Source organism: Giraffa tippelskirchi, chromosome 6 (assembly GCF_054371585.1).
Source record: "Giraffa tippelskirchi isolate mGirTip1 chromosome 6, T2T-mGirTip1v1.2.pri, whole genome shotgun sequence".
NCBI lineage: Eukaryota > Metazoa > Chordata > Mammalia > Artiodactyla > Giraffidae > Giraffa > Giraffa tippelskirchi.
Window position 1 is genome coordinate 152,361,621 of NC_137280.1, and position 15,304 is coordinate 152,376,924.

A 15,304-nucleotide genomic window follows, 5' to 3' on the forward strand; every position below is an offset into this window, starting at 1 on the left:
TCCCTGAGCCTCAGTTTCCTCATCTGTAAAGACAAAGAATCTGTTTTATACAATTGTGAGAATTAAAAGAAGTAACACCCAATGGTTCTCAATGAGTTTTGTTTTAAATTTAGTATATAATCATTTCTTCAAGAATCTAAACAGCACATATTTTTTTAAAAAATCCATGGGAACAATTTACCTGACAGTCTTGGTCAATCTTGGTCAAGAAAATCTTACTGATTTTCTTGAAAGGTGAAAGCAAAGGGAAGATATTGATTTTGCCATTCTTCATGTATTTTTCATCACAAATGGTGATAGACCTGCTGAACTTCTTTTCCTCATTCTATTATTCAAGGATGTGTTTATTACAGTTAATCGCCCTTAGAAAAAAATCTCAGGTTAAACGGAGTAAAGAGAAGAACTTAACAACTTGAAAGATAAGGACATACTTAAAGACCATTTTTTAAAAAAAATCTCACTATGCAGAATTTGTTCATTGCCTCATCAGTGTCTTGCCCTATAACACCTTTGAGAAACGGCCCCTTCACATTTCTGACTATGTGCTTTGAGTGGGAGCTGCCTCCTCCAGACACACACACACACTCTCATGCACACACTCATACACACATGCATCTCCCTGCCATCTCTGACACCTCCCCACTATTGCCATAGGGATCAATTTGAGGAAGGCATATGATGCAGTCAACGAAATGCAAAGATATTTTAGAGGATTTCTAGGTTACAATTTCTTTATCTTTAGTGGAAGCTACCAAAAAGAATGCCTTGTCATCCTCTGGATGCTGCAATATGAGGTAATACGATGATATGATTAGCAAGGCCTTTCCCATTTTTGCTACCTAGAAATGAGAGCAGAATAAAAGCCCTAAAGAGAAATAGACATGGACCAGGCTAACATGTACCTCTGAATCAAATAGAATCTGAATCTAGAACTCTCCCCAGATGTATAAAATAGTAATTCTGTTGTTACTCTAAGCCAGTTTTGTTGCTGGTTAATTTAAGGTTCTTGCTTTGTTGTAAAAGAATTCAGAGGTGAAATGATAGGAAAGAAGTAGATTTATTTAGAGAGAAACACACTCTACAGACAGAGTGTGGGCCTCCTCAAAAGGCAAGAGTGGCCCTGAAATATGGTGTGGTTACTTTCTATGGGCTGGGTAATTTCATAGGTTAATGAGTGGGAGGGTTATTCCAATTATTTGGGGGGAAGGGGCAAAAATTTCCAGGAATTAGGTCATCGCCCACTTTTTGATGGTTAGCCTCAGAACTGGTAGGTGTGTTCTTTAGCGTGCTAATATATTACAATATTGCATTGAGCGTCTAATGAGGCTCAAGGTCTAGTAGAAGTGAGATCTTTTGCCATCTTGGACCCAGTTGGTTCTAACCAGTCTTTGTCATGTCCTTGGGCTATGCCAGTCTTCTAGAGGTTGTGCCCTGCCCCCTTCCCTCCTGTTTCAATTTGAATTGGGTGTTCTGTTCCTTTGCAAACAAAAGATTGCCAGGGAAGAGACCATTAAAATGGGAGTAATTGAATGTACCAGTATATTACTACAACACCAAACATCCTACCATATATCAACTAAGGTTCAGTTTCAGTAATTGTAGCTATTGTTCTAGATTATCTCATCTCTCAAAAATGAATATGTCAGTTTATAGACTGAGTGAATCTTGTTATCACGATGTTCGGCACAGTATATGTGCAAATCTGCTTGTCTGCATTAGCTTGTTTTTTGAGGTTTTTTTTTAGTTTACTAGCTCATAAAGCCCCTTCATAACTAGGAAAATATTCTAGACTTGGTTCAGTGGGCAATAGGGAGACATTAGAAGTACTTGGTGCTGGAGCAGTAACAAATTAGAGGGATATTTGCAGTTACTGTTGGTGTTTTATTTGTTTGAAGGCTATCTTCTCCCCATTTAAAGAGCCAGCTCACGAGAGCAGGGGCCACATCTCTTGTTCACCAGGTGAACATAGATATTGTTCATAGGACAATGGACCTGCGAACATAGATATTCAGGACAGGAATATATATATTTCTATGCAGGACCTGGAACATAGATATTGATGGAATAACTGAATTATGGATGAGGAAGAATAGAAGGCAGAGAGAATGGGGAAACAGGAACATGTAGGAGACAAGAAGCTACAACCCATGTGTGAGGTGCCTAGACTCAGGGTTATAGCAGGAGACTAGAGAAGAAAGGCATCAGTCTGACAGATGCTACCAAAAAGTTAACAGTGTTTGTTGACTGAATGGGAAAAACCAAGGATATACAGAGAGGAGTGAGGTTTCCCACCTGAGAAGCAGAAACCGTGGCTGTTCCATTAACTCAAAAGAAAGTTGGGATGGGGAGGAGCATGAGAGGAAAAAAAAAAATTTGATTTTTGGATTTTTTTTACGAGAGAAGAATGTGTAATTAATATGGAAATGTAAGAAGGATTTCTTTCAAGGAATGAGGGATTTGGGGAAATGATGGAACTAAAGGTGTCAGGTTGGAATATGTGGAACAACCGTGGGAGAGAATTATGTTCCTGAAGGAGTGAGAACTGGTTGGAGTCAGCTTGAGACCAGACCAGAAATGGAAGAGGAGTATCCTCTGCTTGTTCCTTCAGACTTGTTTCAGAGTAAAGAACAGACTTAGTTTTCTAGAATTTCTGGGAAATTAATGCAGGTAGTTTAAACATAATACTGATAATCAGATTGTCCATATTAGTCACTTTCAGACTTTTATTGCAACCCGCTCTTAAGAAATACAGTTTACATTTTGACCCTCACATGCACACACACACAATTGGCATAAAATTTTTTCTGAAGAATGCGTACTCTCACTATATACAGTCTGCTCAGCTTTCATCTATTTCATTGTTTAATGCTGGTAACAACCCACTAAATTGGTCTCACTCCCCACTAACAGATCATGTCTGGAAGTTTTAAAAGCCCTGGTCTATGTGATCGTCACATAAGAAATGCAATGAATTTGATGAAAGTATACATTTTGAGAAAATTTAAATTCTGGTTAGATAAAAGTTTTTGTTTGAAATCCATTATCATATAAAACTCTATAATGGTGCTATGTTCTTATAGCTCTTCAAAATTTAGAAAGAATTAAAAGGAAAGCACTTACTTTTCCAAAACATTCAAATAGCTTCTTATCTTGGAGCTTTAATAGTATTTACCAACTTGTAAGTAAAATTTAAAGTCTGAACTTTGGATGCAGGCTATGAGGTGTAATTAAAAGCTCTCTGGCTTTGGAAATGGACAGACCTGGGCTCAAGTCCTGGATTGGCCACTTATTTTATTGTTTATTTATTTATTTATTTTTGGCTGCTCTGGGTCTTCGTTCCTGCGCACAGGCTCTCTCTAGTTTCAATGTGCGTGCCTCTCCTGCAGTGGTTTCTCTTGTTGCAGAACATAGGCTCCAGGATATGCAGCCTTCAGTAGTTGCAGCTCACAGGCTCCAGAGGCCAGGCTTAGTAGTTGTGGCCTACGGGCTTATTGTCTCCACAACTTGTGGGGTCTTCCCAGACCAGGGATCAAACTGACACCCTCTCCATTATAAGGTGAATTCTTAGCCACTGGACCACGAGGGAAGCCCCTGCAACTTATTAACCCTGTGACCTTTGCCAAGTTTCTTAACCTCTCTGAATTCCTGTTTCTTTGTCCATAAGTGGGGAAAGCAACATTTACTCTGCTGCTGCTAAGTCGCTTCAGTCATGTCCGACTCGTAGCGACCCCATGGGCTGCAGCCCCCCAGGCTCCTCCGTCCATGGGATTTTCCAGGCAAGACATTCACTCTACTCAGTTGCTACTGTTGTTGACCACATTACTTATGGTCCAACACTTGGTACTTAGTGGGCATGCAATAAATGGCAATTGTTGTTATTACAAGGGCTAAAGTATACTGCTGCTGCTACTGCTAAGTCGCTTCAGTCGTGTCCGACTCTGTGCGACCCCATAGACGGTAGCTCACCAGGCTCCCCCGTCCCTGCGATTCTCCAGGCAAGAATACTGGAGTGGGTTGCCATTTCCTTCTCCAATGCATGAAAGTGAAAAGTGAAAGTGAAGTCGCTCAGTCGTGTCCGACTCCTAGCGACCCCATGGACTGCAGCCTACCAGGCTCCTCTGTCCATGGGATTTTCCAGGCAAGAGTACTGGAGTGGGGTGCCATTGCCTTCTCCGGGCTAAAGTATAGACCACTTATAAAGCTGCTAGCACAGTGCCTGGCCCAAGGCAGCCGCAAGTACGGATGATCTTTGTATGCCAATAACCAAAGAGTAGAAATACAGTTGTAATCCAAGTACATAGAAATGTACAAACCAATTATATGATTTTATATTACATACAATTTTTAAAGAAAGATATTTACTGGATAAAGTAAAGCACATGGATAACATTGATGTTATTGGAGAGATTGAGTCTCATTTGTATGACATGAGAAATTATTCATCACTGTTGTGGCATTTTTCTCAATTCCCCCACCGATGTAATCGTTAAAGCGATCTCAATGCATTCATTCAATAAACCTAAGTTTATTAAGACCTACAATGCCAGGTACTGGGGATAAAAACACAGTAAGAAACAGTTTCTAGAAGTGTGGTCAAAATAAACAATAGTTAGCATTTACTTTTGCTCCCAGGCACCCCATCCCCAAGGACCACTGACATCAACATTATCTCTGTGCTTTTTGGGTCTTCCTGATTGTACTCTGACATTCCACACCACGTCAGAGGATGGCCTAAAGATGCTGTATTGGCTTTCACAACAGCTCTATGGTCCACTTCTTGATGATCTACTTTTCAGATTAAAATACCTCACCATGTTCAAGAATTCCTTGTTTTTTGTCAATTTGTCCTCAGGCAACCTCAGGGTAGCTTTAACTGAACAAGCCCATAATCCACCTACATGTCATCTTACTTCCATCTTACCGTTATTTTACTTGCCTCTTACAAAGTAGGCAGAGAAGTTAACTGACTATAACATCATTTGAAGAAAAAAATGAAAGCTTTCCTGCTTTCCTGTATTTTAAAATCTCCTTGCATCCCTCCTCACCACTTTTACTGTCTCCCTGCTTGTGATAGATTTCATATCTATAGTCATCATAGTAATATGGTGGGAAAATGCCCTTGATTCAGATACATAGGATCTGCGGACACTTTCCGATAGTTTTCATTGGGAAGGATGCAATTTTTGTTAAGAAAAATAACTGCTGAGTGCCTGTGTGCAAAACTGAAGGGCCTCCAAAGATGCCTGAGATAAAATCCCTTCACCAGGGAGTGTATAGTTTAATGAGAGAGATGTCACATGTACCACCTGCTATAAGGGAGAGAATGACTCACGAGGTGTCTGGGGGAAGGGCCAAAAAGTTGAATCTCATTCTTAACTTCACACACATGGTGATTTGCTTCTTACCACTTTTCTAGAAGACTTCTGTTGCCCAAATTAGCCCATCTGACCAGTGCCTACAACTGAAAAAAAACCACGCATGAATTGGAAAGATAGGAATCTCGTGGTGGCAGTATTTCACACGTGTGATGTTAGTAAAATAAAACCTCCTGGTATCTGTAGAGTTTGGTTGGGCTGTCACACTTGACAAGGGAAAGATGTTTAGAACTCCGCAAAGAGTTGCTGTTTGCTTTTACAAAAAGTGGCTTAAGAACTCCTCAGGGGTGGATCCATGACTATCGGATGGATTGGCTTCTACATGGGCATCGCCACCAATTAGCTGTGTGGTTCATGTTTCAATTCAGAAATAAATATTGCTCAAGCAGCCCCCAGCTTGTATGGTGGCTCACAATAAGGAGGAAGTCTGGTGAGTTGCAGAAAATGGTTGCTCTGATCACAGAGTTTTAAAGTCTGTGAAAAATGGGCATCTTTATTGCTTGATCAACAGATGGACATCTTTGACCTTAGAAGTACTCTATCAATTATTCTGTTTAAATCACCAACTTAGAAATTCCCTAAACCAGATACATGAACCATCTATCTGAGGGGCATAGCTGTAGTAAATCCTGAAGGTCAATTTTTATTAGTGGAGCTGCAGCTTACTCATGAACCGAAATTGCCTTAACTGGACTCTTGTGTGTTAAGCTGATACGTGTGATCTTGATGTAATTTCACACGTGGGTTCATGCTCCTGATCAGAACACTTATCTCCCCCCTTTCCTGTTTTCTACCTCTTTAGCTCGTTGTAATGCAGCTGGTTAGGGCTTTCCTGATGGTTCAGCAGGTAGAGAATCGGCCTGCGATGCAGGAGACACAGGAGGTTCAGGTTTGATCCCTGGGTCGGGAAGACTCCCTGAAGGAGGAAATGGCAACCCACTCCAATGTTCTTTGCCTAGAAAATTCCATGGGCAGAGGAACCTGGTGGGCCACTATCCATGGGGTTGCAAATCTTCAGATCTCTTCACAGTTACTCCTTTCTTTATTCAACTGGGTCTAACCTGTATTCATTTATATTATCTATGCATGTTTTGGGCTTCCCTTGTGGTTCAGATGGTAAATAATCCACCTGCAATGCAGGAGACCCAGTTTTGATCCCTGGGTCGGGAGTATCCCCTGGAGAAGGGAATGGCTACCCACTCCTGTATTCTTTCCTGAAGAATTCCATGGACAGAGGAGGGTTATAGTCCATAGAGTGGCAAAAAGTCGGACACAACTGAGTGACTAGCATATCCATGTTTTAAATTTCAATTTGTCTATTTTTTCAGCAAAAATTGAAAGAATAATTCAGTTAATTTGAAGACATTTTATGTGGATCTTATAAAACTTAAAGTATTTTAAATTCTTTTAACATGTTTTTAGTTCACACTTTTGTATCTTTAGTCTGTATAAGCATCCTAATTTAGGATATTTGAAATTTTTGGTAGTGGTGGAGGGATGGGATGAGGTGGGGAGTTCCTGATCCCTGTGTCTGTGGACCCTTGTTTATGGTGGATGACTTGTATATTTTGTGCTTTGGGATTGTGAGGTTTTCTTAAGGGTCTTTCTTGCTGGCCATCCAGTACAGGCTGAGGGTAAGCTCATGTCTCTCTGGAGAGGTTTTGTGTGTGCTTTTGTCAGGGCACCAGAGTTATCACTGGCCATGGCCAGCAGATAATGGTGCATTCTGGGCTTCAAACCTACATGAAGTGGGCCTGTGGTTATCTATTCTCGGAATTCACCCCCACTGAGATCCAGGCTAAGATAGTCAAGTTTCTTAACTACCTCCTTGTGCAGGCTGGAGAATTTCTTTTCCTAATTCTCTCTCTCGGGCAGAGGGGGTGGTCTGATGAGAATTTCAGCTTTATGTGGGAGTCTCAGTTCTAATTCTGTCACCCACACTTCCTGAAGGCCCTGGGGCTTCTTCTGTTGAGTCACGTGGATTTACAATCCACATCTCCTGTTACCAAGGCTGGTAACCTACTCTTCTCTCAGAGCAGTAGTTCAGAGACTTAGTTCTTGTTTTCAAGTCTCTCTGTGTTTGACTCGGGAAAATTCCTTATCTTCTTGAAAACTCAGCTATGCATTTAAAAAGATATTATATTTTCCCCAGAATTTCCAAGATTTTAATAGCAAAAAGTTTTTTTTTTAATTTTATATATCTATTTTGCCAAGAGCACATCAGCATCCTCTGACAGTGTCTTCTAGTGGGTGGAAGACACCTGTCCCATTCAAAGGGGAGTATGGAGAAGGCACCTCTGCCTTTTAGAAGTGCATGCACTTTTTGGTCTAACTCATTTGTAGGCTCTGAGGACTGTTCATTCAGTCTTTCATTCAATCACCCTTACCTTTATAGTACATTCAATAATTACTGATTCCCTACTATACAAGCTTGCATTCATTTATTCAACAAACATATATTGTGTCTAGCTTCTGCTACATGCCACGTATGTGCTCACGCTCAGCAAAAACATACCTGATCCCTGTCTTCATGGAGGACACAAATACTGATCAGATAATCACATGGATAAAATGTGTAAAATTGCAAATGTAGCCAGTGTCCGGAAATAAATGTGCATGTTGTTGTGAGATGTGCAGTGAGGGATTTATCCAGCTCAGGCCCTTAAGGGCTTATTTGGGGGCGTGAAGTAAGAGTGGCTTTCACTGAGTGAAAAGCGAAGTGATAATTGTGCCAGATACGGAGCAGTTTGTACAAAGACCCTGGGGTGAGGATGAGGGACTGAAAGAAGGGTGGTTAATTGGAAGAGGCAACTGTAAAAAGAATACGGTCTCAGCAAAGGCTGAAAGGGAGCTAAGAGCCGAACCATGGAAGATGTTGAAGGCTGTGTTAACGAGTTTTGTGTTTATCCCAAGAGTCATTAAGGGCTTTAAACAGGGGAATGGCTCTAATTTGCCCTTTGGAAGATCTTTCTGACTTCAGAAAAGAGAACAAAATTTGAGGAGGCAGAAGTGACAGTAAGGCTAGTTAGGAGGCTATTGTCAGTAGACTAAATAAGAATTGCTCAATGCCAGTTTTGGCTTGGTAAATACAAAGACATGGACAAATTTGAGATTTATTTAACAGGTAAAATTATCAAGGAGAAGCAAAAGATGGGCCAAGAACTATTCCAAAGTTCCAGGCTTACATAACTGGATGGCTAGTGGTGGTCCTTTACTGAGATGGGGAACACCAGAAGAGAATAAGGTCTGATGGAAAGGCCAGGGAGTTTCCTTTTGCATGTGTTGAGTTTGAGATTTTTGAAACATCTAAGAGGAAACTATCAAGAGGCAGTTGGATGCAAGGGTCCAGAGACCAGGGAAGAAAACTGGGGATGTAATTATGTGAGTAAGTTTATAGGTGATCATTAGATGAGATTCCCTATGAAGAGATGACAGGTTGTTGTTCAGTCGCCAAGCTGTGTCTGACTCTTTTTGACTCCATGGACTGCAGCATGCCAGGCCTCCCTGTCTCTCACCATCTCCTGGAGCTTGCCCAAGTTCATGTCCATTGAATCGGTTATGGAAATGTGGAGGTTATTGGTGAGTTTAGTGGGGACTGTTTTGGTGGTAAGATGGGATAAGAAGCGAGGAGTAGGATGTAGAGCGAGTAGGAGAAGAAATGAAATCAGTCAATGTAGACAACTTTTAGGTTTCCCAGTGAAGTTATGTGAGATTTGAATTCTTTTTTTTTAAATAATGGCAGTTATTTATTTATTTATTTGGCCATACCACATGGCATGTTGGATCCCGGTTCCCTGACCAGGAATCAAACTCATCCCCGCTGCAGTGGAAATGCAGATTCTTAACCACTGCACCACCAGGGAAGTCCCCTTGAATTCATTTTAAAAGGAAACAAGTCACTTAGTTATGATTGGAACGCAAAATCTTTTAAAATAGAGAATCAGTAGAAATACTAAAATAGTTTCTTAATAGTGAAGAGGTGGCCAAGACAGAAACATAGGCTGGCACAGAGATGAAGACTCTGCCCCAAGACAGAGTTGTAATAATAGCTAACATTTATTGTGCTCTCACTATTTTCCCAAGTGCCACTCAAAATGCTTAACTAACTTTATCTCCAAAAAGTCTCTGCGGTTGATACACTTATTCCATTCAGGACATGAGGAAGCTGATCACCAGAGAGGAGCTGTAACTTACATCGTAGGAGGACAGGGATTTGAACCCAGACAGTCTGGCTGTGGAGTTCATGTTCTTACATGCTTGTGTGCTAAGTCGCTTCAGTCGTGTCCAGCTCTGTGCAACCCTATAGACTGAAACCCGCCAGGCTCCTCTGTCCGTGGGATTCTCCAGGCAAGAATACTGGAGTGGGTTGCCATGCCCTCCTCCGAGGGATTTTCCTGACTCAGGGATCGAACCCAAGTCTCTTATGTCTCATGCGTTGGCAGGTAGATTCTTTACCACTAGCACCACCTGGGAAGCTCCTTCATGTTCTTAACCACTGTGCTGTACTGCTTCTCAATATGTGAGCGCACAACAAAGTATTTCTATCATCTGTGAGCCAAGGTATGAGCTTATCCATCTGCAAATATTGAAAATATCTGTGGTTATATGACTCTGGAGCAAAAGTATAAACTAATGTTGGCTCAAATACTTTGTTAAAACTCCTTGGCTTTATGTTATACAACAGGACAGGCATAAGTGGAAATGTCACTAGACCATTTGTAGATTTCTTCATCAGTGATCATTAATACATATGTGCACGTTATTCATTTAATTGTACCTGTAACTATGTGGTGGCCTCTGAGGGCATCATAGGTAAGTAAGCAGAATCCACGACCAGCTGAAGCCACTTACTCCTCTGCCAGGATGTGTCATTTGTGAGTGTCATTAAGCAGTGTCCCAAAATAAGTGACCTTTTCCAGGTCCCCAGGGATTGCCTTTAACTACAACGTGTGTGTTTCTTTTCCTCCCAAGGATTTAACAACTCCGAGAGAACATGCGACAAAGAGTTTATTATACGTAGAACAGCCACCAATCGAGTATTGAACGTTCTCCGTCACTGGGTCTCAAAGCACGCACAGGTAATTTAGTAGCCTCAGTAATTACTTTCAAGGATTTTTTTAAACACCAGCTTTAAAAATCATTAACACCACCTCCTGATGCTTTTGAGTTAGAGTTTGAAACCTTGGAAATAGAGCATATTGAAGGGGAGAAACTCAAAGGTGGGCCCCCATGTAGGTCAAAGCACGCAAATGCATACCACAAGCATCCAGCGGTTCAGTTCTTCTGAGGGCAGGACACAGGGAGTGCGGCAGGACACCCCCTTCTCTCGTCTCTGAGGAACCCCACCCACTGTGGGGCCAGAGCTATGGCAGGACCACTGTCCTCTGCCACCTGGGAGCACTCTTCACAGGGCCCTCTCTGTCAGTGCAGTTGGGTCAGCTGGGGTGGTACCTCGTGGAGGTAAAGAGCAGGTGCCCCTGGAAGCAAGCGGCGTTCTGGTACCAGACACAGGGGTGTTTTTCAGCCCGATTCAGAAGACACTTTTGCCTTCACACCTTTTGATGTTTTGTTTGTAGTACAGTTGATTCTTAGTTGAGGCATGTGGGGTCTAGTTCCCAGACCAGGGGTTGAACCCGGGCCCCCTACATTGGGAGTGTGAAGTCTTAGCCACTGGACCCCCAGGCAAGTCCCAATTCTTGACCAATGTGGTGGTTAGGAGTGCCAGTCCTCTGTGCAGTGGAAAACTTGTGTATAGCTTACATCTGGCCCTCCGTACCCGAGGTCCTGTGATGTATGTGATTCCTCCACATCCAAGGATTCACCCAACCTCAGACTGTGCAGTGTGGTCCTGCTTACTATTGAAAACAGTCCACGCACAAGTGGGCCCACACAGTTCGAATTTGTGTTTCTCAAGAGTCTACTGTATTCTGTTTTTAAATTGCATCATGCTGACAGGACGCCTGCTTGTTTTCTATTTGTGTGTATTCAGTGCAAGTTTGTAGACTTTGTGTCCATTTCACCATTTCACAAAATAAAGCAAGGGACCCCTTTGCCTCATTGATTCAGGGCATGAATTGTGCCAAACAGTGTCCCCACTGCCAAATAAGAGGTGGGCCTTCCTGCCGCAGGCTGGCTAGCACCCTGCAAGGGGAGTGTAGAGGGAGAAGGGGGCCTTTCATGGCTCAGATCAGAACGCAGAAAACATATAAAGGATGGGGTAGCTAATGAGTAGAGGAAAAGAAAAATGCAAGGAATTCCCATGTCTCACTTCATTATATTCTCAGAGGCTGTCACAGGTCTACTGCCTGGCCCTTGGTAATGATCGTTCATCAGAGAGAGTCTCGCGAGGGCCAGGCTCCTGAAACCTCTGTGGCAGGACAGTTCACTAATTGGAACAAGTGGGATTTGGACCTCACCACCAGCTGGCCCATGACAGCTCCTAAATATTAATTAAAATAAAAACAAGTACAGCACATTAATAAACGCTGTAAGCACTTCATCTTGTACATCTTAGATAAATAACAATGGATCCTATATGACTCAAATTCAGAGAACCATCCTTAGCTCGTTGGAAATGTCTAGTCTCTCTTTTCCACAATCTCAGTGAGCTGCTTTGAATCCCTTTTGCTTCCAGATAAAACATGATAATGACATCTCTCTGCCACCTGACTGTCAATCCTGTAATCTCTGAGTTTTGACTCAGAGTCTTGGCTTCTGATTCCTGGGTCTGACAGTGGCTTGGAGATGCAGAGTGGCTCTGATAGACGAAGCTGAGCACATGCTATGTGGTTCTCTTCCCCAGTCACAGCTTGGGCCCTGCAAGTTCATGCCAAGACTCACAGTCACAACGCCAGTCACAGCCCAGGTCTCCCTGGCCCCAGTTCTTTCCTCTCCTCCATGTCTTCCCTCAAAAGCTCTAATCCCACCTCCCTGTTAGCCTCACTTTCCTTTTATCTGTGTTATCAATCCGCAGCGCCCTCTTCCTCTAATGATCTCAAACAGGGGTCCCTCACAATTCACATATAACACTTAGAGTAGCTAGAAAAGTACCTCAATTCAAATTAGAGTAGACTGGGGTTATTTTACTTTTGGTAAAGACAGTTCATAGATAGGAAGAGATTAGTGTACTGAATCCATCACTTATAATTAAGAGATTTATAGTAAAGTGTTATCATCTGATTTAACAGCTACGTTGTACAGCAGGTATACATGTGTGCGTACAGGCAATATCAGGCTGAATAACACCAAGCCATTAGCTACTGGAATGAAAATGGATTGATGTGAAAGCAAGAGTCTCTTAATTCAGATTGTGTCCAAGTGGCCTTTAGTTTTAATCCAAAAGCCCCCTGGATAGATAGAAAGAGATAATTGATAAATAGATGTTGTTGTTGTTTAGTCACTAAGTCTTGCCCGATTCTTGTGACCCCATGGACTGTAGCCCTCTGTCTACCAGGCTCCTCTGTCCATGGGATTCTCCAGGCAAGAATACTGGAGTGGGTTGCCATTTTCTTTCCCCAGGGGATCTTCCTGACTCAGAGATTAAAGCCACGTCTCCTGCATTGGCAGGCAGATTCTTTACCACTGAGCCAACAGGGAAGCCTAGATAGATAGAGAGTCAAACAGATGACTAAATGCAGCAGGTGCAAAGTTTCATCTGGTGCAGCAGATTCCTGGGAGGAAGATTTTGTAAATGGAAAGGAGAGGGTACTAAAATTTATTGGACACCTACTCCACAGGTCAACTTGAACTTGCTGTTTTATTGTATTGTCTATATCTTACAGTTGAATCCCAGACATGAGGTACCGAAAGTCACAGCACTTATAAGCGGTAGAACCTGGACTTGAACCAAAGACTCTTGAACTCCAGCGCTCAAGTCCTAGTCCCAGAGAGTTGAGTCTGCCAGTTCGGAGTAAACTCGGCTAGAAAGGCAGCCACAAACCTGAATCCTTAATTAGAAAAGCAAAGGCAGAATAAGAAATGGTGCGTGGTTAATTTCCTAGGAAACCCTTTTCCCCTTCCAAGTGTGGGTGAAATGGACTAAAATGAAGCTGTCATCTTAGAAACAAAATCTTCTACGTGCAACAAAAAGCACCCTAGGTGTTAGCTTTTGTTTGGACAGTTCAGATACTTTGCAGCCTGTCACTTCAGATGTGCTTATACATGGAAAGCACTTTGCAATCAATTTTAGCATCCCAGACCTTCTCTACATCAAAGTGGTACATCTCTACATGTGTGGACAATAAAGCAGCTAAGGTATCCAGTTTTTTCTCCAGTCAGGATTACTGTATAAAATTTAGACCCTGATGTGCCAAAGGCAGTTCTTACCGCTCACTCACTTGTCTTTTCTTACCTTTCCTGCTCGTGTGAGTGGATTGTTGTAATGTGTGGTTGGTGTCAGATTGTCCTGGTATAGCTTCATCATGTGCACAGCCTGTCACCTTCCTCACTCAAGTGAGTTCTCCATCACCATCTCTCAGTAAATTCAGAGGCGCAGGTGTTTCCATAGCATTTCTGCTTATTGGAAAAGAGCTTTAGGACATTTTTCTGCTGGCTTCAGTGTCCAGGTTTCCCTTCCTCGCTTTACTGACTTGCTTTTGGTGGGACTTGAGCCCAGGCCTGTCCATTTCTAAAGCCAGAGTGCTTTTAATTACACCTCATGGCCTGGATCCAAAGCTTAGACTTGAAGTTTTAATTACAAGTTGGTAACAACACTTCAAGCTACAAGAGAAGTTGCTATTTGAATGTTTTGAGAAAGTAAGTACTTTCATTTTAATTCTCTTTTCTGAATTTTGAAGAGCATGATAAGAACTTAGCACTGTTTTTGAGTTTCATATGGTAATGGATTTTAAACAAAACTCTATTTATCCAACGGGAATTACAATTAAAATGTCATTAAATTCAATTTTAATGACATTTTAATTAAAATGTCACTAAAATTAAAGTGTATTCTTTCCCCAGATTCATTCTATTTCCTATGAGATCACTGCACAGACCAGAGCTTTTAAAGCATTCAGTCATGACCTCTTAATGGAGAGTGGAATCAATTAATGGGCTGTTATCTAGAGCAGGTCAAGGCAGGCTCTCGGTAATGGGTTGGTAAACAGTTCCAGTAGACAGACCTGGTTTCAGCTCACGGTCCTGGAGGCCACACTGTGTGCCCGCCACCTCCTGTCACCACTGCAGTACCACCTGAGCCAACTGAGTTAGAGGAGGTGGGAGCATGGCCTCAAGCAGGGTGACCACCATGGTGCTTGAAGAAGGATTAATAGCACAACTCCAAGCCTTTATGCAGGTTTATTTAAAGGTATTTACTCTCACAAAGGTAATGGGAGTTGAGACTGCCGGTCAGAAAACTTGAGCTCTAATCTGACTCTGTCAATTAACCCCCATATTTGGGTTTTTTAAATTACTTAATTAATTAGGCTATGTCAGCTCTTAATTGTGGCACACATGATCTTCGTTGCATCGCATGGTATCTTCCACTGTGACGAACAGGCTCTCTCTAATTGTGGCCCACGGGCTTATTTGCTCCGTGTCATGTGGGACGTTAGATCCCCCGACTAGGGATTGAACCCATGTCCCCTGCATTGCAAGGCAAATTCTTCATCACTGAAGTGAAGTGGGGAGTCCTGCCAGGGAAGTCCCACCGTCATTTTTGTTGTCTCTGTTTTTCTTATCTGATTCATTCAGTACCAGTTGAGCCCATTTGAGGAAGAATGCAGCGTTGTTGTGACAGCTTGACTGTTTTGAAGTAGTAGCTTTATAAGAAAATTAGTAAGGAGTTGAACTCATTTCAAAAAGCAGCACAGCATGCTCACAATTGCATTTTTCCTCACATGGGAGACTAAACAGGGGGCACCATTGCAATTTGTAGAAAACAACCACAGTGAAACAGCAAGATGCAAATTTGTCTACAAATAATGTAGAAA

The 15,304-nt window shown here is 42.1% G+C and overlaps 1 protein-coding gene across 10 annotated transcripts in view; it reads left to right on the forward strand.

Annotated features, from left to right (window-relative positions):
• RASGRF2 (Ras protein specific guanine nucleotide releasing factor 2) overlaps positions 1-15,304 on the forward strand; it is a 240,322-nt gene that overhangs the window by 182,172 nt on the left and 42,846 nt on the right. For all 10 annotated transcript variants that reach the window (XM_081503811.1, XM_081503812.1, XM_081503815.1 and 7 more), the window contains one exon: positions 10,347-10,453. In XM_081503811.1, the coding sequence (XP_081359937.1) occupies positions 10,347-10,453 (107 nt within the window). The remainder of the gene's footprint in view (positions 1-10,346; positions 10,454-15,304) is intronic.